This window comes from Papio anubis, chromosome 14 (genome assembly GCF_008728515.1).
Source record: "Papio anubis isolate 15944 chromosome 14, Panubis1.0, whole genome shotgun sequence".
NCBI classification, from domain to species: domain Eukaryota; kingdom Metazoa; phylum Chordata; class Mammalia; order Primates; family Cercopithecidae; genus Papio; species Papio anubis.
Window position 1 is genome coordinate 103,677,947 of NC_044989.1, and position 26,732 is coordinate 103,704,678.

General features: G+C 41.6%; 2 protein-coding genes across 19 annotated transcripts in view; one reads left to right on the top strand and one right to left on the bottom strand.

The window, feature by feature from the left end:
* Window positions 1-587: 587 nt before the first annotated feature.
* Window positions 588-10,276, bottom strand: C14H2orf15 (chromosome 14 C2orf15 homolog). Its single transcript, XM_017947781.3, has 4 exons — window positions 9,977-10,276; window positions 9,558-9,674; window positions 4,560-4,651; window positions 588-1,765 (listed from the first exon to the last, which is right to left on the bottom strand). Exons 3-4 carry the CDS (start codon window positions 4,583-4,585, stop codon window positions 1,429-1,431), a joined length of 363 nt encoding a protein of 120 aa, XP_017803270.1. The 5' UTR covers window positions 4,586-4,651; window positions 9,558-9,674; window positions 9,977-10,276; the 3' UTR covers window positions 588-1,428.
* The window catches only part of TSGA10 (testis specific 10), a 151,286-nt gene continuing 134,745 nt past the window's right edge, over window positions 10,192-26,732 (top strand). For 4 of the 18 annotated variants that reach the window (XM_031655452.1, XM_031655460.1, XM_031655457.1 and 1 more), the window contains exons 1-2: window positions 10,460-10,545; window positions 24,697-24,825. Coding sequence is in view for 4 of the 18 variants with exons in the window: in XM_017947772.3 (XP_017803261.1) it covers window positions 10,750-10,806; window positions 24,697-24,825 (186 nt within the window). In the remaining 14 variants the exon portion in view is untranslated. Of the gene's footprint in view, window positions 10,555-10,694; window positions 10,807-24,696; window positions 24,826-24,847; window positions 26,580-26,732 lie in introns of those variants that run through there. The other 14 variants (XM_031655448.1, XM_031655449.1, XM_031655450.1 and 11 more) reach the window with 9 other exon arrangements.

Here is a 26,732-nt window from a genome sequence, read left to right on the forward strand (position 1 = left end):
TCGTGTTGTGTTATGTCTCTCTGAATGCTATATGTTTCTTCATGGCATATCACAATTGGCATCTTATATAATTACTGTATAATGTCCTGTCTCTCCTAGTAGGCATAAAACTCTACAAGGCAGTGGCTATTTTATTCACTACTGTATCTCCAGCACCAAGCACAGTGCCAGGCTAGGTGAACAAATGCATGATTTGTGTATTTTTTTCTCTCCTAAAGAATTATGTTCCATAAATAATAAAAAGCGTTGTCTTTTTAGCTTATGTCCCAATCAACAATTGTTTTTCACTCTCAATATTCCCTACAAACACATTTGTTTAGTATTTTTCTGATAAAATATAGCTTCCCTACGAAAAGATGCCCTTTCCTCTTTTAAAATGAATATTAAAGAGATTTCCAACGACCAGATATTTTCATAACTGATACACAAAACAAGGTTTTTAAACACCAGGTTGTTTTCCTCATATTCAATATTGGTGACATAAAATGGTATCATCTGCAAGGCAAACTATTAACACTTGGAAAGAAGACTTTTCTAACTCTAAAATGGATTCTATGTGGAGGGAAAAAGCAGTTTTAAAGGCACGATTTAAAATGTGAAATCGTTCTGAAGATATGCAATTTATTGGCCTTTTCAGTTTATCTGCAGTGATCTTTTACAGAACAAAAATGCAAAATGTAAGAAAGTAAAGTATCCTAAAGCAGAATCCCAAAATGGAACTATAACATACAAAACCGGTACACCAGAAATACTATGAAATATGAAATACTGATGTCACATTGCTTGGACCTCTTTTTTTTTTTTTTGAGAAGGAGTTTCGCTCTTGTTGCCCAGGCTGGAGTGCGATGGCATGATCTCAGCTCACTGCAACCTCCGCCTCTGGGGTTCAGGCGATTCTCCTGCCTCAGCCTCCCAAGTAGCTGGGATTACAGGCGCCCACCACCACATCTGGCTAATTTTTTGCATTTTTAGTAGAGATGGGGTTTCGCCATATTGGCCAGGCTGGTTGCGAACTCCTGACCTCAGGTGACTGACCCGCCTCGGCCCCTCAAAGTGCTGGGATTACAGGTATGAGCCACCATGCCCGGCCTCGTAGACACTTTTTTAAATCACTTGTTAAATAAATACATTAAAATGAAAATGTGTTGGTGCTATTCAAATACTGTTACTTAAAAGCTCTGGTTTTTAAGGATATAATACCAGAGAAATCTGCTTTGAATTTTGGAAGGCTTTTTCACTCTAAAGCAACTGCCTTTTGAATAGGCATAATCAAAAAATGCAGTGTAAGATGATTCACAAATAGTGAAAAATAAAGCAATAGTCTTCTGTCATTTTGTTAGGGTTTCCTAATAAGGTTAAGTTCTCTTTCAACACCCCCTCTTAATCAAAGGCAGTTTTTGGTTTGTTTGGTAATACATACAAATTGCTTCATTCCACATCTGTCATTTCTAGTCCATCACTTTCTTTGACGTATACCACTGAACCCAAGGCCTTCTCAGAAAGAGATCTTGTGCCAGTCCCTTCAATCCTTGAAAAGTTTTCTTGATTTGTGTCTTCTAATCTTATTTTCTTGGTGTTTTGAAATAACTGAGTCGTTGGTTCCAACCTGCTTTTTTCAGTCCTTCGTATTAAGTGATCATCCACTTTTGAATCCATATGCATAGCAGACACCTGAGTAGATTTACTAAGTGAAAATCCCATTGGGATAGCTGAACAAATATGAAAGTAATTTTTAAGTAGTGGAAGTGTTTCTTCAACTTGATTACTGGGGAAAAAAAAAAAAGTAAGTGAATGCAGCAGGAATTTCCCTAACTTCATGGAAATGTTTGTTTGAATGAAATGCCATGGTGATACTAGAAATATAAAGTAAAATTGCCTCCCACCTTTCAGTGTTTACATTTTCTTTGTGGGAGGCTTTGCAAGTTCTAAAGATTTCTTTGAAAGTCGTTTTAAAAGGAATTTATCTGATTTTATGTTTTATCACCTTTCAGAAAATAGTAGAGATTCTCTTAATCCTTTCATTCTTGCTAGGAAACCTCTTACTAATGGGCTAAAGAAATAACTACTGAAGGCCAAATACTCTGCTAGTATTTTATTTTCTGCAAAAAATATATTCTATAAAGATACTTGTGATTGGCTGGGCGCCCTGGCCCACGCCTGTAATCCCAGCACTTTGGGAGGCCGAGGCAGGCGGATTACCTGAGGTCAGGAGTTAAAGACTAGCCTGGCCAACATGGTAAAACCCCGTCTCTACTAAAAATACAAAAATTAGCTGGGTGTGGTGGCGTGCACCTGTAATCCCAGCTAATCAGGAGACCCAGGCAAGAGAATCACTTGAACCCGGAAGACGAAGGTTGCAGTGATCCGAGATCGCGCCACTGCACTCCAGCCTGGGCAACAAGAGCGAGACTCTGTCTCAAGAAAAAAACAAACAAAAAAGATACTTGTGATTAAGGATGCCCAGTCTGTTAAGAGAGATGATCGGCCAGGCGCGGTGGCTCACGCCTGTAATCCCAGCACTTTGGGAGGCCGAGGCGGGCGGATCATGAGGTCAGGAGATCGAGACCATGGTGAAACCCCGTCTCTACTAAAAATACAAAAAATTAGCCGGGTGAGGTGGCGGGCGCCTGTAGTCCCAGCTACTCAGGAGGCTGAGGCAGGAGAATGGCGTGAACCCGGGAGGCGGAGCTTGCAGTGAGCTGAGATCCGGCCACTGCACTCCAGCCTGGGCGACAGAGCGAGACTCCGTCTCAAAAAAACAAACAAGAGAGATGATTATGTAGCATGGAGGGAGGCCTTGGGAAGTTTCCCAAAGGAGGGGAGCCTAGGTCAGGGTTGCGCTTTCAAAGATGGGCAGGAATTTGGTAGGCAGAGTTGACCAGGATGGCAGAAGGGCAGGCTACCTGCACAGTAGAGGTCTGAGAAAGCCCAGGGCTTACTGGAGAGAGTCATCTACCCAAGACGCTCTAGTGGCAACCTGAGATCTGGAGCAGATTCCACAGCTTGGAACGAAAGCACTCACCACCCCCCCGACTTTTTTTTTTTTTGAGATAGAGTTTCGCCCTTTCACCCAGGCTGGAGTGAAGTGGTGTGATCTCAGCTCACTGGACCTCCACCCCTCAGGGTTAAAGTGATTCTCCTGCCTCAACCTCCTGAGTAGTTGGGATTACAGGCACATGCCACCACGCCCAGCTAGTTTGTATTTTTAGTAGAGATGGGGTTTTGCCATGTTGGCCAGGCTGGTCTCAAACTCCCGACCTCAGGTGATCCAGCCACCTCAGCTCGCAAAGTGCTAGGATTACAGGCATGAGCCACTGTGCCCGGCCTCACCCACTTTTAGAATGTATTATGTCTTTAATATTTAGCTACTGTATCTTTGATAGTTTACAATTTCATACTCATCGAACTCTAATTACTGACTGAACATTTCTAAAGAATCATCTTGAAACCGTATTTATCCATATTTGTGATTGAATATCAGTGTTTATAACAAAACAGAGTCCTGGGTCTACTGTAGTAGCCTAAATATAGTAGTTACTGACATACTAATATAACAATTAGGTAAATAGTATATATTTGGCTTTCTGGGAATCAAATACAACTTAGCTAAATTTTTAAAGATCTCTGATAAAATTCTGAAATATGGGTACACTTGTTTTTTAGATTTGGAACTTGAAGATGAATTTTTCTTCCTCATCAAAAGAATATCTAATACTGCCTTCAAATTAATAAAATTGAGTTTATTCTATTCTTTGGTTTCTCTTTTTGTTAGAAAGGAAATACTCCTGTCAAATGCATAACTTGAATCTAAACCTGAGGAAACAATCAGATAAACCCAAACAGAGGTATCCTCTATGAAACAAATAGCTTCTACCTAAAAATGTCAATGTTATGAAAGACACAGAGAAGCTGAGCAGCTTCAGATTAAAGGAGGCTAAAGATACATTATTTCAAATGCAACCAATGCTCTTGAGTTGGGAAGGGGATGGAATGTACTACAAAGATCATTACTTAGATAACTGCAACATTTGGATATTTCACAATATTAGATAATAATATTGGATCAATGTGATAGATGCCATGAATGTGATAATTGTGATAATTATATATAATATTATATATCATATATTATTAATGTGATAATTATATAAGTCAATGTCCTTGTTCTCAGACAATACATACTGAAATAGTTGGGGGTGAAGAATCATATCTGCAAGTTGCCCTCAAATTGTTTAGCAACAGAGAGATAGATACATAGATACAGAAAGACAGTAAAATATGCAACATCCTAACAACTGTTAAATCTAGGAGGTAAAGCTTAAAAAGTTGTTCTACTTATTATTATTACATTTCTGTAGATTTAAAACTTTTTCAAAATACAAAATTGAAAAAAGATTTTTAAAAAACACAAAACTCGATAAAACATTGCATTTGAAATCAACAAACGTAAAATAATGATAACTTATATAATTGTCAATGTGTACATTAAATTTCAATCTAATAAAAGGACTGAGGAGGAACCAAATACAATAGGGTAAACTTGGCCCTGTGATTCTCACCTTAACTTCCCCAGAGTTGAGGACATGAAGGGTGAACAAGTCTATTGGGGGCCTCTTTGGACTGGCATTTAGGTTGCCATTCAAGAAGAAATCTGGAATATACATGTAAGAATAAAGGTACGTAAAGAGATAAATCAAGCTGGACAAAAAGAACAAAGAGGCTTTCTTTACCAGATATTAAGATATGCTACATGGCTGGCTCACGCCTGTAATTCCAGTACTTTGGGAGGCCAAGGTGGAAGGATCTCTTGAGTCTAGCAGTTTGAGACCAGCCTGGGCAACATAGGGAGACCTCATCCCTACTAGAAAAAAATTAAAAAAAAAAAAAAAAAAATGATATGCCACAAAGTGAAAGTAATACAAATAACCTTGTACAGGTACAGGAACAAATAGTCAGTAGAATATGACAGAGCTATAACTCGGACTTAAGTATTTGAGGAACTTCACATATGTTACAGGTGGCACTATAAGGCAAAAGAGACAGAACAGACTAAGTTTAGTATGATAGCATTGTGAACATTGGCTCACTATGTGGACAAAAGTTAAGCAGGCTCTTAAATACAGAAGTGGGCTGGGTGCGACGGCTCATGCCTGTAATCCCAGGCCTTTGGGAGGTTGAGGCGGGTGGATCACAAGGTCAGGAGTTAGAGAACAGCCTGACCAACATGGCGAAACCCCGTCTCTACTAAAAATACAAAAATTAGCTGGGTGTGGTGGCGGGTGCCTGTAATCCCAGCTACTCAGGAGGCTGAGGCAGGAGAATCGCTTGAACTCAGGAGGTGGAGGTTGCAGTGAGCCGAGATCATAACATTGCACTCCAGCCTGGCTGACAGAGCAAGACTCCATCTCAAAAAGAAAAGAAGAAAAGAAAAGAAAAAAAAAAGTGGAGTGCAAATGCATTAAAGACCTAAATGTGAAGGGCAGGACTGTAAATGCAATATTAGACAATGAAGGACACTATATCTGTTACCTTGGGGTGAAGAAAGATTTCTTGAACAAGACCTAAAAAGCTTGAACAATAAAGGAGGAAATCAGGTGAGTCTGATTACTCGTAATTGGGAATTTCTATTCAATGAAAAAAATATAAACAAAAAGATAAGAGACTGGAAGGAGATATTTTCTGTGTCCAAAGCTGATGGTATTTAGTGGCTGGAATAGAAAGAGAACACCTACAAATTAGCAAGGAGAAAGTAATCCCACTAGAAAAATGGGCAAAGGATATAAAAACGTAATTCAAAGACTGAGGAATCCCAAACAGATGAGAGTACATAAAGAGATATTCAAACTTAACTAGGAATCAGAGAAACTCAAGTTGCAAAGACAGTGCAACCTCCGCTCTCCGGGTTCCCATGATTCTCCTGCCTCAGCCTCCCGAGTAGCTGGGATTATAGGCACCTGCCACCATGCTCGGCTAATTTTTGTATTTTTAGTAGAGATGGTGTTTCACCATGTTGGCCAGGCTGGTCTTGAACTCCCGACCTCAAGTGATCTGCCCTCCTTGGCCTCCCAAAGTGCTGGGATTACAGCATGAGCCACTGTGCCCGACCACATCTGGCTAATTTTTAAAACTCATTTTTTGTAGAGACAGGTGTCACTGTGTTGCCTAAGCTGGTCTCAAACTCCTGTCCTCAAGCAATTCTCCCACCTCCCAAAGTGCTGGGATTACTGGCGTGAGCCACCACGCCTGGACTGGTTTGAACCTTTTAGAACAAAATCCAGATCACAGCAGTCCTCTGCTCAACACACTCTAGTTGCTTCCCACCTTAGAGACAAAACCAAATTATTTACATATCTAGTCCCCAGCTGTGGTAGGCAGAATAATAGTCTCCAAAGATGTCTTTGTCCTAATCCCCAGAAGCTGTGACTATGTTATGTTATGTGGCAAGGGGGAATTAAGGTTGCTAATCAGCTGACTCTGAGGGTGGGAAAATTCTCCTGGATTAATTGGGTGGTACCAATGTAATCACTAGGGATTTTTGTTTGTTTGTTTGTTTGTTTTTTCTTTTTGGGACAGAGTCTTACTCTGTTGCCCAGGCTGGAGTGCAGTGGCGTGATCTAAGGTGACTGCAGCCTCCGCCTCCTGGGTTCAAGTGATTCTTGTGCCTCAGCTCCCAAGTAGCTGGGATTACAGGTGCACACCACCATGACCAGTTAATTTTTGTATTTTTTGGGAGAGACAGAGTTTTGCCATGTTGACAAGGCTGGTCTTGAACTCCTGACCTCAAGTTATCTGCCTGCCTCGGCCTCCCAAAATGCTGGGATTGTAGGTGTGAGCCACCGTGCCTGCCACACAAGAGTCTTTAGAAGTGAAAGAGGGAGGTAGAATGTGTTAGCCATGATGCAGTGTGTTAGCCATGATGCAATGTGAGGAGGACTTGACTGGCCATTTTTGGTGTTGAACATAGACTGGGATCACAAGGGCTGCCAGTAGAAGCTGGGCTGCCAGTAGAAGCTGCAAAGGCAAGGGGGATTTTCCCCTAGAGCCTCCAAAAGGAATGTAGACCTGCCTGACATGTTGATTTTAGCCCAGTGAGACCCATTTTGAACTTGTAAATCTCCAGAACCGAGTGATAATAAATTTGTGTTGCTTAAAGACACCAAGTGTGTGGTAAATTGTTGTAGCAGCCTTAGCAAACAACTCTACCAGCAAGCTGTAGAACAACTCTACCAGCAAACTCTACCTGTCTCTTTCCCTTATTCTACCCCAGACCTATCACCCCATTGCTGTTCTCAAGAATATTCTATGCCAAACCCTCTCCTGCTTCAGGACCTTTGCACTTACAGTTCCCCCAGCTTGAAGCAATTTCTGCATTGCAAACCACTTCCCTTGAGGATAGTTAGTAACATGGGGCCTGGGATTGTGAAGAATGGCAGACTTCTGCTGCTAGTCATGATGGAGTAACAGAGACCAGACTTATCCTCATGCTTTCAGCATCTATTTTTTTTTTTTTTTTTTTGAGACGGAGTTTTGTTCTTGTCCCCCAGGCTGGAGTGCAATGGCACGATCTCGGCTCACTGCAGCCTCTGCCTCCTGGGTTCAAGCAAGTCTCCTGCCTTAGCCTCCCGAGTAGCTGGGATTACAGGCGTGTGCCACCATGCCTGGCTAATTTTGTATTTTTAGTAGAGACAGAGTTTCTCCATGTTGATCAGGTTGGTGTCGAACTCCCGACCTCAGGTGATCTGCCTACCTTGGCCTCCCAAAGTGCTGGGATTACAGGCGTGAGCCACCGTGCCCAGCCTGCCTTCAGCATCAAAACACAAAACACATGAAGCAATGGCTTTTAGATATTGGACAATAGGAAGTTTGGGAGAGTGATCCTTGACAGAAAGGAAATAAAGTAAGTCCTATGAATGGACATTGCCTAGAACTTTCAGACCTCAGCATAAGGAGGAAACTATCTGATTTAAAAAAAGGAACACAGCATCAGTGAGCTGTGGAACAAGATCAAGTGGCTTAACACATATGGAATTGTAGTCCCAGGTTTTTTTTTTGAGGGGATCAGGAAGAGAACAGTGAAAAAAAAAAAAAGTAATAATAGAGGTTTTTGTAGTGAAATTTTTGAAATGATGGAAAAACGAAGGGACTAGAAAACCCAGACCTTAGAAGGTGTCTGTCACGAGAGAGAGAGAGCACAGGGTACTATATAAGGCTTAGCCTGGGCCAGGCACAGTGGCTCATGCATATAATCCCAGCACTTGGGAGGCTGAGGTGGGCGGATCACTTGAGTCCAAGAGTTCAAGACCAGCCTGGGCAACATGGTGAAACCCCATCTCTACAAAAACATACAAAAATTAGCTGGGCATGGTGGCACATACCTGTGGTCCCAGCTACTCAAGAGGCTAAGGCAGGGGAACTGCTTCAACCTGAAAGGTGGAGGGTGCAGTGAGCTGAGATCATGCCAACATACTCCAGCCTGGGTACTGGGCAACAGAAGGAGACTGTCTTAAAAAAAAAAAAAAAACCAGGCACAGTGGCTCACGCCTGTAATCCCAGCACTTTGGGAGGCTGAGGCGGGTGGACCACGAAGTCAGGAGATTGAGACTATCCTGGCTAACACTGTGAAACCCCGTCTCTACTAAAAGTAATAATAAAAAAAAGTTAGCCGGGTGTGGTGGTGGGCGCCTGTAGTCCCAGCTACTTGGGAGGCTGAGACAGGAGAACGGCGTGAACCTGGGAGGCAGAGGTTGCAGTGAGCCAAGATCATGCCACTGCACTCCAGCCTGGGCAACAGAGAGAGACTCCATCTCAAAAAAAAAAAAAAAAAAAAAAGGTTTAGTTGGGGCAGGATGGGACACTCACTACCCCTTGGGTTTCCAAAGAGGGAAGGAAATTTTTACTTTCTCAGGTTAGGGGAGAAAGTCAACAGTTCTTGATAGGAAAATAAGGAAAATCTTTTCACCCTCTTTTGACCTTAAAATGATCATTTCCTTACATTCTTTCCAAAGAATCTTCAGTACCATCTAGGTGGCATTCATAAATGCTTAAACTTTTCTTACTCTTTCTGTAAGGGAAGTACTTTCCTACTTCCTATAAATAATCTCCCCACCCCTGAAGTCTTCAACTCCAACTGACAGTTTTAAACTTAGAACATTCTTTCCTATTTGTTTTTAATAATGCTAGGTAATGTATTCAAAATAATCTTAGTATCTGAAGAGGAAATGAGATTATACATTATTCCCTCTAACATAACTTCTCAGTTTATTTTGTCAATTAAAAATAATTATATTTCCGAAGATATGTGCTCCTTGTGTCCTCTAGCCTCTTAAAGTAACAGGGACACTTAATTTTTTTTTTGGTATCTGATTATACTTACAAAGTATATGATTATCTGAAAACAAATGCGACAAAATGTAAGACTATGTAATAACACGACGAAAAGAGATAGAAAAAACATGGCACTTATATTAAATGTACTTTTATGACTAAATTTGTTCTAACATAAAAGTTGTTTATCCCTGCCAATGATATCTTGTGGGGGAAAAAAAATGAGTACTCACCTGGCAAAAACAGGAATTGTTAGTCTCCTCAAACGAGAGCTTACTCTTGATATACACAGCGTTCTACCATATCAAGGGCATCAGAGAATTGCCGTAAAAACCTACCGTCTATGTCATCTGCAGGAAAGGGACATGGTAGGTATTAAGAAAAATTAAGAAGACTCCCCCCCCCCCCCCCCCAATTCTGGGCTCCAAAAAATTGGTAGAAGAATGCAGCGCTCATTCTTTTTCACCAAAAGGCTCATTTGTCCACTTTAAGGTGAGGGGATTTGGAAAAGGACTGGCATGTGGAGAAGGAATATCGGCCAGGAATCTGGACTTTGGTTGCTAGTTCTGCCACTTCCCGATTCAGCTCTGATCGTGCAGAGCTGACCAAGCCGTGGTCCCCAGGCTCCCGACTCCAGGCTGCCCACGCTCACCGGGACAGGCCGGCTCGCTCCCCGCAGGCTGCAGTGGGAGGGCTGGACCTGGAAGGCTCCCTCAAAACGGGCCCAAAAGCAGCTCTAGGAGTAACCGGTTCACCGAACATGGGTCCAGAATGATGCCCAAGCTCTGGGAAAGTGGAACAAAGCCACCGCCGCGAAGCAGCAGGTGTTCCAAGCTGAGGGAGGACCCGGCGGCGAGAGGCAGCCTTGCGCATGCGCGTTCCATCCAGGTGCGGCAGCCTCAGCCAGGGATTCAGAAATGAGTCGTGGAAAAGGGGCTCGTGGCTGGTTACTAGGAGACGGGACGCTCGGGTCGGGCGTCTAGGCGCTGCGTGGGCGTGCGCCTGCGCGGCGCGGATGGGCCAGGAAGAGGTCCCTCCTAGGTGCCCTGTAAGGCAGGCAGGTGGACGTACGCGTCGCTCCGTGCGTAAGTGCGCGCGCACGGCTTGTAGTCCCCGCGAGAGGGAAGGTCGAGCCAGGTACGCGTGCGCACCGGGCCTGGGGGCGAGCGGGACGGAAGCAAAGCTGGGGCGCCGGGGAGGTGGAAGACGAGCCCCACTCCGGTACAGAGCGTGAGGGCGGGGCCACGGCGGCGCCGGCTGGCGCTAACCGCCCCCGCCTCCTTCCCGCGGGCTCCTTCCTTTCTCCGATTCGCCGGGGCGGGGCCGGGACGATTTGGGGGTGGGAAGGGAGGAGAAAGGGGCGGAGGATGGAGACTGGTCGGTTCTCGTATTCCCCGCGGAGGCCGAGACCTGGCAGTCGCGGGGATGAGCTCTGGGCAGGACGGTGGGCCGAGGAGCCCGGGGAGGGACCCGGAGCTCCAGGTAGAAGCTGCGGAGATGCGCAGGGTGGGGAGAGCGCTGCTGCTGGGCCAGAAGGTCTCTGAGAAGGCGGCTGCAAGCGTGCGGGAGTGGCGGGTGCTGGGCCGTGGCGGGCGGAGGTGGGCGTTCGCCGCGGGAGCCGCTGTGAGGGGCTGCGGCGGGCACCGCTGCCGGCCGGAAGCGTAGCAGCACGCGTTGCCCCTGCTTCTTGGGAGGTTAGGTTTGAGCCCAGTTCCTATGGTCACCGCTTCGCGTCCTCCCGCAGCTCTCCGCTTGGTTGTTGGGGGGACTGTTCAGTTTAGAAACGCTCTGGAAGCTCTGGTGGAGTCGAGGAATTTGGAAGTCACAGATTTGGGAGTTCAACCTGACTCCCTATCGCTCATTTCTGAGCCTCTGTCTAGACTTGGGGTGGTGAAAGGCTGAGATTACATAGGCATTTGCATGAAAATCTGATAATTTTAGTAAAAATTATACACGGTAAAGGCAGGGAAAGCTGGCTTGTTGAAAAACTATTTGAGGCTTAAATTGGCTAACTAGGTGATCATGGACTTGATACCTAAAAACTCACAGAAATATGTTTTTTTTTCACTTTTTTTTTCCCCGCGACTTCAGGAAGGTTTGCATAGATTACAGTGTCCCAACGTTTTCCTTCTTCCATTCCAGGACCTTATATCCTAGGAGATTTCCTTGTTTAAAATTCTCTGTACTGGTGTTCAGCATTTCAAGTATACTTTGTTTACGTGTAAGGACATAAATAGAATAACAATAGGTTTGTAAGTAGAAAAAAAACAGGTTAGTTATAGAAGTAGGACGTCACATTCGAATTTGCTTCCAGAATAAGACAGATTCTTGTTTGTATTTTAATTGATTAATGAGCCAAACTCTTCAGTCTTAGTGGGAAATAACTAGGAAGGTACATTAATGAAATATTAATTTTAAATCCTAAACTTTGGCATTATTTTTTTAATGGCAGCTTCCAAAATATTTCACGTATTGTTTACCTTCTGAAGAAAAATCATTGCTTGTAGCTCAGACTATAATCAGGTGTAGAGATTCTCTGGGAGATCTTTTCTGTCTGCTTTTTCAGTTGCTTAGACTAGTTTGTTTAGGACGATTTGGTTTTGAAGTCCTCCACACACAGAGGCAGTTAGAAGTATTATTATTTATCTCCTTTTCAGATTACATGTTTCTTTCCGTCCCCACAGATGGCCACTCTCCTGACTTCTAAGAGCCACTTCCTTGATTTTCCTTAATGTTTCACATCATTGTATGTGAACATGCACATTACAGTTTGGCTTGTTTTTGAACTTCGTACAAATGGGATTGTACTGAGTATTCATTTACATCTTGCTGCTTTAGTCAACATTTTTTTTAAGATTAATCTTTATTGTTGCTCTCAGTATTTAGTTTGGTGATTGTTTCCCCAAATATTTATCCACTTATTATATAAAATCCTCTCTCAAAATTATTCATAAATCTTGTATGGTTTTCCACATCCTTCTGTTAGTGAGGCTGTTCCTTCTTACTTCAATGTCTGTAAGTCTACGCTTTTGAAGACAGTATTTTTAAAAAGAAAAACCCACCTCAACTGTAGTAAACTTTTGTGGAACCAGATTTCAGAATTCCATATGAAAGAGTCCAGTATTTTCCATTCTATCAAAAAATTAATTTGTTGAATACATATTATATGCTTCATATTTTGCTCAACACTGATGATACTTTTTATTATATAATCTTATCTCCTGTTTCACTGAAAAATTAAAATTCAACTAGACGGAAACTTCCTCAGATTTCCATGCCACTTACCTTTTTTTTTGTTTTGAGACATGATCTCACTGTCGCCCTGGCTGGAGTGCAATGATGCGATCATGACTCACTGCAACCTTGACCTCCCGGACTCAAGTGATTCTCCTATCTCAGCCTCCCAAGTAGCTGGGACCACAGGTGGATGCCACTACGCCTGGATAATTTCCTTTTTCTTTTTTGTAGAGACAGGGACTCACTATGTTGTCCAGGTTGGTCTCAAATTCCTGGGCTCAAGTGATCCTCCGGCCTTGGCCTCCCAAAGTGCGGGGATTATTGGGATTACAAGTGTCTAAATCTTCACCTGTCTTTGCTTTTCTCTTTCTTGTCTCAGGGCAATACATATTTACCTGGGTTTCCTCTTATTACCTCAGCTGTCTTTCTCCGTCTATTAACATTAACTCATGCCTTAGGAATCTTCATTGTTTCTGTACTGTAGGACTTCTTCACCTGGAGTCCAGGGACCTTAGAGAGTCTTAAATCACCTGAAATTGTTTGTAAAGGTGTATTTGCATTTTTCTGAGGAGAGGCTGCAGGGCTTTTAATTCTGAAAGAGGATCCTATGTAAAGAGAATTAAGGAACAAGTTTTTCTCCTCCTGTAGTGACCTTTCCACAACCTTGGTTGTCTTCCACCTTTGTTCTACCTTTCTTCCTCTCACAATCATGCTTCCTAAAAGAAGTTTACATTTTCCATTTTTTTTTCTTTACTATTCATTCATTAGTCCCCTTCAGACTTGTTTTCACCCACCATTGAAACTGCTTTGTTCAAATCATTAAATTTTCTTATTTTGAAAATGTTTTATTGCGTTTCACCTTTGTGCTGGGCACTTTTAAGGCATTAGGGGTATAACAGAGACAAGACAAAAACCTAGGGCTCTAGAATGTTACAGTCTAGTAGGGGGAGGTAGTAAACAAGTGAGCAAATAAATGATATAATTTCAAGTAGTGATAAGTGCAAATAGCTTATCACTTATTTGAGAGAGTGACTGGGAGAGAGGCTACTTTAGGTAAGTAGTCAGGGAGGCCCTCTGACATTTCAGCCAAGGAGCTGAGGGTGAGAAGATAGCCATGTGAAAGGCTGGGTAGAAAGTGTTCCTGAGAGGAAAAGCAAGAGCAGAGGACTTGAAGTCAAATGATATTGGCACATATCTTAGTCCATTCAGGCTGCTCTATTGAAATAACATAAGCAGCAGAAATTTAATTCTTACAGTTCTGGAGACTGGGAATTCTAAAATCAAGTTGCCAGCAGAATCAATGTGTGGTGTTTTTTGGTTTATAGATGGTACCTTCAGACTGTGTCCTCATATGTTAGAAGGGGCGAGGGAGCTCTCTGGGATCTATTATATACTGGCAACTCATCATGGCCTAATCATCCCCTAAAGGCTGTGCCTTTTTTTTTTTTTTTTTTGACGTGGAGTCTCCCTCCATCGCCCAGGCTGGAGTGCAGTGACACGATGTCGGCTCACTGCAATAAATCCCTTCTAAGTTATTAGCAAATGTTGTTGGTTCTGCCTTCAAATATATATTATAAATCCATCCACTTCTCTATATTTTTGTTACCACCTCCCTGGTCCAAGTCACCATCATCTCCCACCTAGAATACTGCAACTGTTCCCTGCTGTCTTTCTGCTTCTGTTGTTGCAGGCTACAACCTATTCTCCACACAGAGATCAAATCAATCACTTCAAAACAATGAGATCCTGTGGGAGGGGAGAAGGGAGAGGGAAAAAAACGAAAAAGAAAATTATAGTAAGATGATCCTGGCTCAAAAATACACCAATGGCTTCCCACTGCAAGTAAGAATAAAATCCAGGCTGGGTGCTGTGGCTCACGCCTGTAATCCCAGCAGTTTGGGAGGCCACGGCAGGCAGATCATGAGGTTGATAGATTGAGACCATCCTGGCCAACATGGTGAAACCCTGGCTCTACTAAAAATACAAAAATTAGCTGGACGTGGTGGTGTATGCCTGTAATCCTAGCTACTTGGGAGGCTGAGGCAGGAGAATCACTTGAACCAGGGAGTCAGAGGTTGCAGTGAGCCGGGATCGCGCCACTGCACTCCAGCCTGGCGACAGAGACTCTGTCTCAAAAACAAAAAACAAAAAACAAAAAACAAAAAAAAATCATGGCCCTTATCTTCACTTGAAAGATCTAGTACTCCTTTGTTCACCCAATAGCTTTTTCTTTCTGTTCCTCTAATGTGCGGCTTCAGTCTGAATGTCTGTGTCCTCGCAAAATTTTTAAGTTGAAATTCTACCCCCTAAGATGATCACATAAAGAGGCGCAGTCTTGGTCAGGTGCAGTGGCTCACGCCTGTAATCCCAACAGTTTGGGAGGCCGAGGTGGGTGGATCACGAGGTCAGGAGTTCGACACCAGCCTGGCCAAGATGATGAAACCCCGTCTCTACTAAAAATACAAAAGTTAGCTGGGCATGGTGGCAGGCGCCTGTAATCCCAGCTACTTGGGAGGCTGAGGCAGGGAATTGCTTGAACCTGGGAGATGGAGGTTGCAGTGAGCTGAGATTATGCCACTGCACTCCAGCCTGGGTGACAGAGCACGACTGTCTCAAAAAAAAAAAAAAAAAAAAAAAAAGGAAGTCTGTTTTAGACATGTTAAAGTAGCCATGGCTGTGGACATCCCGTAAAAGTAATATAATGCATTAAGTGCTCCAGTAGGGATATGCTCATAGTTCTTTTGGAATGGAGAGCAGATCCTAAGTGTTTTTTGAAGAAATAGAAGTCAGAAATACTTTTTTTGTAGCTTCTTTCTCAGTGTTCCCTTAGCATCTATGTGCATTACTGTGATGTAGCAGTCATCATGCCGTGCTGTAATTTCTGATTTATTTGTTCTGGACTTTCCTAGATTCATTTAGGGTTGAAATTGTAGGGTTCTATTTGTTTTACATCTTTTTATCCTCAGAAAGATGTTTTTGGTTCATTCTTATTCTAGCTATTTATAAGTTTACTTATAAAGTGAATAAATGTGATGGCTACAGTCTGAAAGCATGAACTAAAACAGTGATAGGGATGGAAGAAATGTAACAGATAATTTTTAGTGAAAAGATCAGTAGGACTTGATAGCCAATTAAGTTGACTCAATGAGAGGAATTAGTAATAATAGTAAATAATAACATATATAGTGCTTATCATGTGCCAGGCACTATTCTAAGTGCCAAAGTTAAAACATATATTAATCCATTTAATCCTCACACAACTCTATGATGCAGATACTCTTTTTTTTTTTTTTTTTTTTTGGTACGAAGTCTCGCTGTTGTCCCCCAGGCTAGAGTGCAATGGTGTAATCTCAGCTCACTGCAACCTCCGCCTCCTGGGTTTAAGCGATTCTCCTGCCTCAGCCTCCCAAGTAGCTGGGATTATAGGTGCCTGCCACCATGCCCAGCTAAGTTTTGTATTTTTAGTAGAGGTGGGGTTTCACCATGTTGGCCAGGCGGGTCTCGAACTCCTGACCTCAGGTGATCTGCCCGCCTCAGCCTCCCAAAGTGCTGGGATTACAGGTGTGAGCCACTGCACCCGGCCAATGCAGATACTCTTATTATCATCCCTATTTTGTAAATGAGGAAGCTATAGTTGGCGAAGTAACCAAGTCACCCAAGGTCATGCAGCTAATATGTGGCAGAACTAGGATAATGAATGTAGGCAGGCTGATGCCAAAATACGTGCTGTTAACCACTCTGCTGTGTGACTTCCTAATTGAGAATGAAAGTTCTTCCTTATTTTAGACTTCACATTGAAAAAAATAAAAAAGAATAAATTAAAAATAATTTTTTAGCGGCTGGCAAGATGGCCGACTAGGAACAGCTCCTGTCTGCAGCTCCCAGTGAGATGAACGCAGAAGGCGGGTGATTTCTGCATTTCCAACTGAGTGTAAACAAAGCCGGTGGGAAATTCGAACTGGGCAGAGCCCACTGCAGTTTGGGAAAGCCGCTATGGCCAGACTGCCTCTCTAGATTCCTCCTCTCTGGGCAGGGCATCTCTGAAAGAAAGGCAGTAGCCCCAGTCAGGGGCTTATAGATAAAATTCCCGTCTCCCTGGGACAGAGCACCTGGGGAAAGGAGTGGCTGTGGGCGCAGCTTCAGCAGACTTGAATGTTCCTGCCTGGTGGCTCTGAAGAGAGCAGCAGAGTGCTCTAACTCTGCTAAGGGACAGACTGCTGCCTCAAGTGGATCCCTGACCCCTGTGCCTCCTGACTGGGAGACATCTCCCAGCAGGGGTTGACAAACATCTCATACAGGAGAGCTCTCGCTGGCATCTGGCAGATGCCCCGCTGGGACGAAGCTTTCAGAGGAAGGAACAGGCAGCAATCTTTGCTGTTCTGCAGCTTCTGCTATTTGCTGGTGATACTCAGGCAAACAGGGTCTGGAGTGGACCTCCAGCAAACCCCAGCAGACCTGCAGCAGAGGGGCCTGACTGTTAGAAGGAAAACTAACAAACAGAAAAGAATAGCATCAACATGAACAAAAAGGACATCCACACAGAAACCCCATCTGAAGGTCACCAACATCAAACACCAAAGGTAGATAAATCCATGAAGATGAAGAAAAACCAGTGCAAAAAGCCTGAAAATTTCAAAAACCAGAATGCCTCTTCTCCTCCAAAGGATTACAACTCCTCACCAGCAAGGGAGCAAAACTGGATGGAGAATGAGTTTGACGAATTGACAGAAGTAGGCTTCAGAAGGTGGGTAATAACAAACTCCTCTGAACCAAAGGAGCGTGTTCTAATCCAATGCAAAGAAGCTAAGAACCTTTTAAAAAGGTTAGAGAAATTGCTAACTAGAATAACCAGTTAGAGAAGAACACCTGATGGAGCCGAAAAACACAGCACGAGAACTTGGTGAAGCGTATACAAGTATCAATAGCCGAATCGATCAAGTAGAAGAAAGGCTATGAGATTAAAGATTTACTTAATGAAATAAAGCATGAAGACAAGATTAGAGAAAAAAGGATAAAAAGAAACGAACAAAGCCCCCAAGAAATACAGGATTAAGTGAAAAGACCAAACTTACCTTTGATTGGTGTAGCCTGAAAGTGACAGGGAGAATGGAATCAAGTTGGAAAACACTCTTCAGGGTATTATCAAGGAGAGCTTCCCCAACCTAGCAAGGCAGGCCAACATTCAAATTCAGGAAATACAGAGAACACCACAAAGATACTCCGCGAGCAGAGCAACCCCAAGACACGTAATCATCAGATTCACCAAGGTTGAAATGAAAGAGAAAATGTTAAGGGCAGGCAGAGAGAAAGGTTGGGTTACCCACAAAGGGAAGCCCATCAGACTAACAGTGGATCTCTCTGCAGAAACCCTATTAGCCAGAAGAGAGTGGGGGTCAGTATTCAACATTCTTAAATAAAGGAATTTTCAACCCAGAATTTCATATCCAGCTAAACTGAGCTTCATAAACAAAGGATAAGTAAAATCTGTTACAGACAAGCAAATGCTGAGAGATTTTGTCACCACCAGACCTGGCTTACAAGAGCTCCTGAAGGAAGCACTAAACATGGAAATGAAAAATAGGTACCAGCCATTGCAAAAACATACCAAATTGTAAAGACCATCAACACTATGAAGAAATTGCATCAACTAACAGGCAAAATAACCAGCTAGCATCATAATGACAGGATCAAATTCAAATATAACAATATTAACCTTAAATGTAAATGGGCTAAATGCCCCAATTAGAAGGCACAGACTGGCAAATTGGATGAAAAGTCAAGACCCATTGTTGTGTTGTATTCAGGAGACCCATCTCACATGCAAAGACATACATAGGCTCAAAATAAAGGTATGGAGGAAGATTTATGAAGCAAATGGAAAGTAAACAAAGCAGGGGTTGCAATCCTAGTCTCTGATGAAACAGACTTTAAACCAACGAAAATCAAAGAAGACAAAGAAGGGCATTACATAATGGTTAAGGAATCAATGCAATAAGAAGAGCTAACCTAAATATATATGCACCCAATACAGGGCACCCAGATTCATAAAGCAAGTCCTTAGAGACCTACAAAGAGACTTAGACTCCTATACAATAATAGTGGGAGACTTTAACACCCCACTGTCAATATTAGACGGATCAATGAAACAGAAAATTAACAAGGATATTCAGGACTTGAACTCAGCACTGGACCAAGTGGACATAATAGACATCTACAGAACTCTCCACCCCAACTCAACAGAATATACATTCTTCTCAGCAACACATCACACTTATTCTAAAATTGACCACATAATTGAAGTAAAACACTCCCCAGCAAATGCAAAAGAATGGAAATGATAACAGTCTCAGACCACAGTGCAATCAAATTAGAACTCAGGATTAAGAAACTCACTCAAAATCACCCAACTACATGGAAACTGCTCCTGAATGACTAGTGGGTACATAATGAAACTAAGGCAGAATTAAGTTCTTTGAAACCAGTGAGAACAAAGACACAACACACCAGAATCTTTGGGACACAGCTAAAGCAGTGTGTAAAGGGAAATTTATAGTACTAAATGCCCACAGGAGAAAGCAGGAAAGATCTAAAATCAACATCCTAACATCACCATTAAAAGAACTAGAGAAGCAAGAGCAAACAAATTCAAAAGCTAGCAGAAGATAAGAAGTAACTAAGATTAGAGCAGAACTGAAGGAGGTAGACACACAAAAAGCCCTTCAAAAAATCAGTGAATCCAGGAGCTGGTTTTTTGAAAAGATCAACAAAATTGATAGACCGCTAGCCAGACTAATAAGAAAAGAGAGAAGAATCAAATAGACAATAAAAAAATGATACAGGAGATACCACCACTGATCCCACAGAAATACAAACTACTGTTAGAGGATACTATAAACACCTATCTGCAAATAAACTAGAAAATCTAGAAGAAATCGATAAATTCCTAGACACATGTACCCTCTCAGGACTAAACCGGGAAAAAGTCAAATCCCTGAATAGACCAATAACAAGTTCTGAAATTGAGGCAGTAATTAATAGCCTAGCAACCAAAAAAAAAAAGCCCAGGATTAGACGGATTCACAGCCGAATTCTACCAGAGGTACAAAGAGGAACTGGTACCATTCCTTCTGAAACTATTCCAAACAATAGAAAAAGAGAGAATCCTCCCTAACTCATTTTATGAGTCCAGCATCATCCTGATGCCAAAACCTGACAGGGAAACAACAACAAAACGTTTCAGGCCAATATTTCTGATGACCATCGATGTGAAAATTCTCAATAAAATACTGGCAAACCAAATCCAGCAGCACATCAAAAAGCTTATCCACCACCATCAAGTCAGCTTTATCCCTGGGATGAAGTCATATGGTTCAACATATGCAAATCAATAAACATAATCCATCACATAAACAGAACCAATGACAAAAACTGCATGGTTATCTCAATAGATGTAGAAAAGGCCTTTGATAAAATTCAACACCTCTTCATGCTAAAAACTCTCAATAAACTAGGTATTGATGGAACGTATCTCAAAATAATAAGAGCTATTTATGACAAACTGCATAGCCAATATCATACTGAATGGGCAAAACCTGGAAGCATTCCCTTTGAAAACTGGCACAAGAAAAGGATGCCCTCTCTCACTACTCCTATTCAACATAGTATTGGAAGTTCTGGCCGGGGCAGTCAGGCAAGAGAAAGAAATAAACGGTATTCGGATAGGAAGAGAGGAAGTCGAATTCTCTCTGTTTGCAGATGACATGATTGTATATTTAGGAAACCCCACTGTCTTAGCCCAAAATCTCCTTAAGCTGATAAGCAACTTCAGCAAAGTCTCAGGATACAAAATCAATGTGTAGAAATCAAAAGCATTCCTATACACCAGTAATAGACAAACAGCCAAATCATGAGTGAGCTCTCATTCACAATTGCTACAAAGATAATAAAATACCTAGGAATACAACTTACAAGGGATGGGAAGGACCTCTTCAAGGAGAACTACAAACCACTGCTCAAGGAAATAAGAGAGGACACAAACAAATGGAAAAACATTCCATGCTCATGGATCAGAAGAATCAATATAGTGAAAATGGCCACACTGCCCAAAGTATTTTGTAGATTCAATAATATCCCCATCAAGCTACCAGTGACTTTCTTCACAGAATTAGAAAAAACTTCTTTAAATTTCATATGGAACCAAAAAAGACCCCATATAGCCAAGACAATCCTAAGCAAAAAGAACAAAGCTGGAGGCATCACGATACCGGACTTCAAACGATACTACAAGGCTACAGTAACCAAAACAGCATGGTACTGGTACCAAAACAGATACATATATACCAGTGGAACAGAACAGAGGCCTCAGAAATAACACCGCATATCTACAACCATCTGATCTTTGACAAATCTGACAAAAACAAGCAATGGGGAAAGGTTTCCCTATTTCATAAATGGTGCTGGGAAAACTGGCTAGCCATATGCAGAAAACTGAAACTAGACCCTTTCCTTACACCTTATACAAAAATTAACTCAAGATATATTAAAGACTGAAACATAAAACATAAAACCATAACAACCCTAGAAGAAAACCTAGGCAATACCATTTAGGACATAGGCATGGGCAAAGAGTTCATGACTAAAACACCAAAAGCAATGGCAACAAAAGCCAAAATTGACAAATGGATCTAATTAAACTAAAGAGCTTCTATATAGCAAAAGAAACTATCATCAGAGTGAACTGGCAACCTACAGTATGGGAGAACATTTTTGCAATCTACCCATCTGACAAAGGGCTAATATGCAGAATCTACAAGGAACTTACGCAAATTTACAAGAAAAACAAAACCCCATCAAAAAGTGGGCAAAGGATATGAACAGACACTTCTCAAAAGAAGACATTTATGCAGCCAACAAACGTGAAAAAAAACTCATCATCTCTGGTCATTAGAGACATGCAAATCAAAACCACAATGAGATACCATCTCATGCCAGTTTGAATGGGGATCATTAAAAAGTCAGGAAACAGCAGATACTGGAGAAGTTGTGGAGAAATAGGAATGTTTTTACCCTGTTGGTGGGAGTGTAAATTCCCATTTACACTTTGTGGAAGACAGTGTGGCGATTCTTCAAGGGTCTAGAATCAGAAATAACCATTTGACCCAGCAATCCCATTACTGGGTATATACCCAAAGCATTATAAATCACTCTACTATAAAGACATATGCATATATTTATTGCAGCACTGTTCATAACAGAAAAGACTTGGAACCAACCCAAATGCCCACCACTGATAGACTAGATAAAGAAAATGTGGCACATACACACCATGGATACTGTGCAGCCATTAAAAAGGATGAGTTCATGTCCTTTGCAGGCACGCGGATGAAGGTGGAAACCATCATTCTCAGCAAACTAACATAAGAACAGAAAACCAGACACTGCATGTTCTCACTCATAAGTGGAAGTTGAGAACACATATGCCAGGGCCTATCAGGGAGTGGGGGCCTAGGGGAGGGATAGCATAAAAAGAAAAAATAATTTTTTAAAAAAGGAACCTTGTCTCACTTGCCTTCTCTGAGAACTGTACAACAACACAAGTTCCATTCTAATTGATGAGATTGCAGCAAGGTTGAGGATATTTATGTGGCCTGAGGTGGGGAAGCTGGCAGACCAGGCATAGGAATTCCAGATATACTGATGTCTCTTTCCCCTAGTGATATTGTCCCCAAAGCTGGTGGAGGGAGGATAGCAACTCCAGCATGATTGATTAGGATTGTCAGGTGGACTTGTGGTCTCTTGCTATTTTTAATTCCTAGCCAGGCCTGATAGGTACTTTTGCAAAAGTCCCACTTTATTCGGTTTACCAAAGAGGAGGAAGAAAGTCTGATTTTGTCTGCTTTATCACACTGCTTCATTATCAACCTCAAGAAATTTTTTGACATTTTTTATTACATAAAGAACTCTGTGCATGTTCTTTCCCCATTGGATACAGAGAGTTTTTGGATATTTTTTGTTCTTAAGAGTCTAATAAATGTGTGAGGAAGACATCCAGAAAAACTTAGAACATAAATTCTTCTATAATGTATATATAAAAATTAATAGATGATCATTATGCAGTGGAGAAGACAGAGAAAACCTGGAGAAAATTGAATTCAAGCTGAGCCTTAGAAATGTCTTAAGTTAAATGGAGAAAAGAGTGAGGGCAAGGCTTGTTGAACAGATGATAAAATACTTTTGAATATATATGTATTAAGAATGTGTTGGCTGGGTGTGATGGCTCATGCCTGTAATCCCAGGGAGACTTAGGCGGGAGGCTCTCATGAGCCCAGGAGTTCAAGGCCAGCCAGAGCGACATAGGGAGACCCTGTCTCTACAAAATGGAAAACAATTAGCCAATTGTGATGGCACATGCCTGTGTTCCCCCCAGCTATTTGGGAGGCTAGGGTGGGAGGATTGCTTGGGCCTGGGGGGGTCGAGGCTGCAGTGAGCAGCTGTGATCATGCCAACCTGGGTGACAGAGCGAGACCCTTTTGTGTTGCATAGTTTGTCTTTCATAGAGGGCTTCTTGGAGGTATCAAGTAGGAGATAAGTTTGGAGAAGTAGGAAGGGACAAAATTACAAAAGTACTCTGAATATTGAATGGGTTTAGACTTTAAGAGATCCTTGCTATTCAAATAAATCAGAAATTACAGCACAGCATGATTCAACATGTGTTCTCTGTACCAACCAAATAGGGATCTCCAAGCAGCTTTATAGAAATGTCAAATTTCAGCCTGTAAATAAGAATCTGCATTCACACAACAGTCCCAGATGATTCTTACATTTCAATAAAAATTGAACAGTACTGCTCCAGTGAGGAGCCATTTCATTCTGTTATTCTAAATCATTTTTATCACTAGGAATACATTTTTCAACAGAAACTATGTAAGAAATGGTAGTTAGGAGTTCAGTCCAGCCACTAGGGGTTTAAATGCTTCATAATTTGAAATATTCTGTGAAATCTAATGCTGAGGTTCCAGGTGGGCAGTAACTGTTGCAATGAACAGTTGTGCCTTGTTTAGAGACAAGAAAAAAGGGAAATAAATCTGCCGGCCTGTTTAAGTGCTGGTGTACACAGAGTACACCATAAGGTCAGTGACTGGGGAGATCCTGATTCTGTAATTCCTTAGGTAGGATTTTGGAGAACAGCAGCTGTGTTTTGAGGAAAGATCTAAGATGCTCATAACAAATTCTCTTTTAATACAATGTTAGCCTTGATTCAAGGAAAGAAGAAATTATTTTCCTAAGTTACACAATCTCTAAGATATGGTGTCAAGTAAAACAGTGTGATGCAGAATAGTACGTATAGTATGCTAAAGTGAAAAATCTCTAACATTTGTTATTTTGCATATGTGTATGTATAGCTATAGTATGAATTCTTAGAAATGAAATTATTTGAACAGAAGCTATGTGCATTTGTCGTGTTGATAGATTTTATACAATTGTTCTCCATAAATATTGTATCAATTTACACTCCCACCGGTGATATATAAGGATACTATGTTATGTATCCATCTTACTGATCTTTGCCATGTGATAGTTAAAAGAGGGTGTCAGTGTTGTTTTAATTTGTGTCACTAAAGGTTGAGATTGAACATCGTAAAATACATTTAAGAGCCATTTCTGTAAATGTTCACATTCTTTGCCAATTTTTCTATTAGGGTATTTTTTTAATCTTTTTTTATTTCTAGGAATTATTTATATATTAGGGAAATTCACTCTTTGTGTTATGAATTGCAAATCTTTTTGCTTGTATAGAGTAGCAACAGCAAATGTAGCTAACAGCTGTTTTGGACAACACAAGCCTGAAGGTAGACTACTTAATTTGCTCCTGATCCCATATTTCTGTAGAAACATGATTGCCAAAAGGATAGTGTAGAATGTCTTTGAAAAGCATGTTCATACCATTTGGACAACACACAGAAAAAGTTTTATAAATTTTAAGAAGGTAAAGTTTGATGAAATCCTCTTAGCTGGTGGGAAATGGTTAAAAAAAAATCTCAGAATATTATCAATTTTCAAAATGTATTGATGTGAGAAATCACAGAGCTGTTTTAAACTGAATGCCTCTGTATTATTTCCCATTCTTTGTACTAGGTTACCACCAAAGAACATGAGTTTGGTCTAGGGGCTCCAGTTTCTGAAGCTGAAAACTACCAGAATACTCTCCAGCTAGAACGAGAAGTGAGAAACCAAGACAGATTCATCTCAACACTGAAATTACAGGTTGCGTTTAGTTACAACATATTTTCCTGAGTTAATTTGGGGTGGGAGCCTATTTTGAAACAAGAAGGTAGAGAATAAATAACTACCAATTCAGAGCTCATTTAAATGTTATGGGTCTAAAATCATTCAATTTTTATCTTAACCGAAGTCAGAGTCAATGAGTGCAAACTACATGTCAAGTGTTGTGCCAGGTACACAGTTTTTACTTAATCATCCCCAACTTGTGAAAAAGTGATGCTATTCCATTTACAGATGTGGAAACTGAAGTTCTAAGAGGTTAAATAATTATGACACTTGAGTAACACGTAACAGAACTAGGATTTCTCCAAAATCCTATGTTAGCTGGGATTTGAACTCAATTCTCTGAACTCCAAGTTCAGTATTGTTCCTGTTCTCCTGATGCCTGACATGTAGTATAGCTATTAATAAAGGCTATTAAAAGAGATTTCTTTTTCCAGGAAGATAGAGTAGACTTAATTTTTCTTATTCCTCCTGCTAAGTACAGCTAAAAACTCTGAACACTATGTATAAAACAATTTAAGACTTTGACAGGTGGAGAGAAGAAGGAACATTGGCTAAGGCTCTCAAGACTCAAAAAACAGCGTGTTAGTTCCTGGGTTTCTTTTTCTCCATATGTCCCAGACAGGCTGCTAGAAAAACTGGCAACTGGAAATAACAATGGGCACAAAAGAAAGACCCAAGAAAAGCCATTCCTTCCTAGGCAAAGGACCAGGAAAGGAGCAGTCTATCAAGGCAGACAACTTTTAAGACACTAACTATCCACTCCAAGCAAATACCACAGAAAAAACTACAGCCCCATTCCTGCCAGCTCAGGCCAAGTAAAGAGCCCACACTTTCCACGCTTGCCAGACTGTAACAAGGAGCCCAGCTTGTGCCCCACCCCACTCTTTCTCTCCCTACTCCTACCACACCAGGGTGATAGCAGAGAAGGCTAAGTGGGAAACTAGGACTTTCATCCTCACCAGGGGATAAGCGGGCCCTGAACCCCATGATGTCAGCAGAGACAACGTGAGGAGCCACGGCATCTACTCCCACTTTATAGTAAGAGGCACTCCTTCTTGCTGTGGTATCAGAGGAGACCTGAACTTTCACCACCTATCAGCAGTAAAGGCCATCCACCCCTGGTGTCAGTGGGGGACACGTGGGGAACAGTAATGAGGCACCTCTGGGATTCCTCCCAGGCTGGTGTAATGGCAGAGGCTTAGTGGGGAGCCTGAACTCCCATTCTTGCCTAGCAGTATCTAGGAACACCACCCTTTCGAGATATCAACAGATGCCAGGTAGAGGAACTGGACTTCTACTTTGACCTAGCATAAATAAGGCAATGTCCCTCCTTTTTAGTTGGAGCAGTGTCACAGGAAGCCTACTAAAACATAAGTTCCAGAGTCTTATAATGCTAGGTCTCAATTTAAAAAAAGACATTGTAATCCAAAGAATCAGGAAGGTTTGAGAGAAGACAGGAGAAGCCAGCACTGAAATAGAACGGATGTTAAAATTATCTGGCAAGGACTTTAAAGCAGTCATATAAATGCTTCAGCAAGCAATTATGAACATGCTGGAAACGAATGAAGAAAAGTTGTCTCAGGAAAAAAAGATATGAAGAAGAACCAAATGGAAATTTTGGAACTAAAAAATAAAGTAACTAGTCCACACAAAAGTCAGCATATGAATGTTTATAGCAGCTTTATTATAATTGCCAAAAACTTGGAAGCAACCAAGATGTCTTTCAATAGGTGAGTAGATAAGCAAACTGTTGTATGCCTATACAATGGAATAGTGTTCAGTGTATTTTAAAAATGAGCTATGTAGCCATGAAAAGACATGGAGTGAACCTTGAAAGCCTGTTGCAAACCTGAAAAGGCTACGAAATGTATGATTCCAACTAC

Bases quoted from the DNA above. Each gene is read 5' to 3' on its own strand.
- C14H2orf15 (XM_017947781.3), bottom strand. From the start codon at position 4,585: ATGTCCTCAACTCTGGGGAAGTTAAG. The intron at 1,766-4,559 runs GTGAGAATCACA...TTTTTTCCCCAG, and splicing joins TCAACTCTGGGGAAGTTAAG to TAATCAAGTTGAAGAAACAC.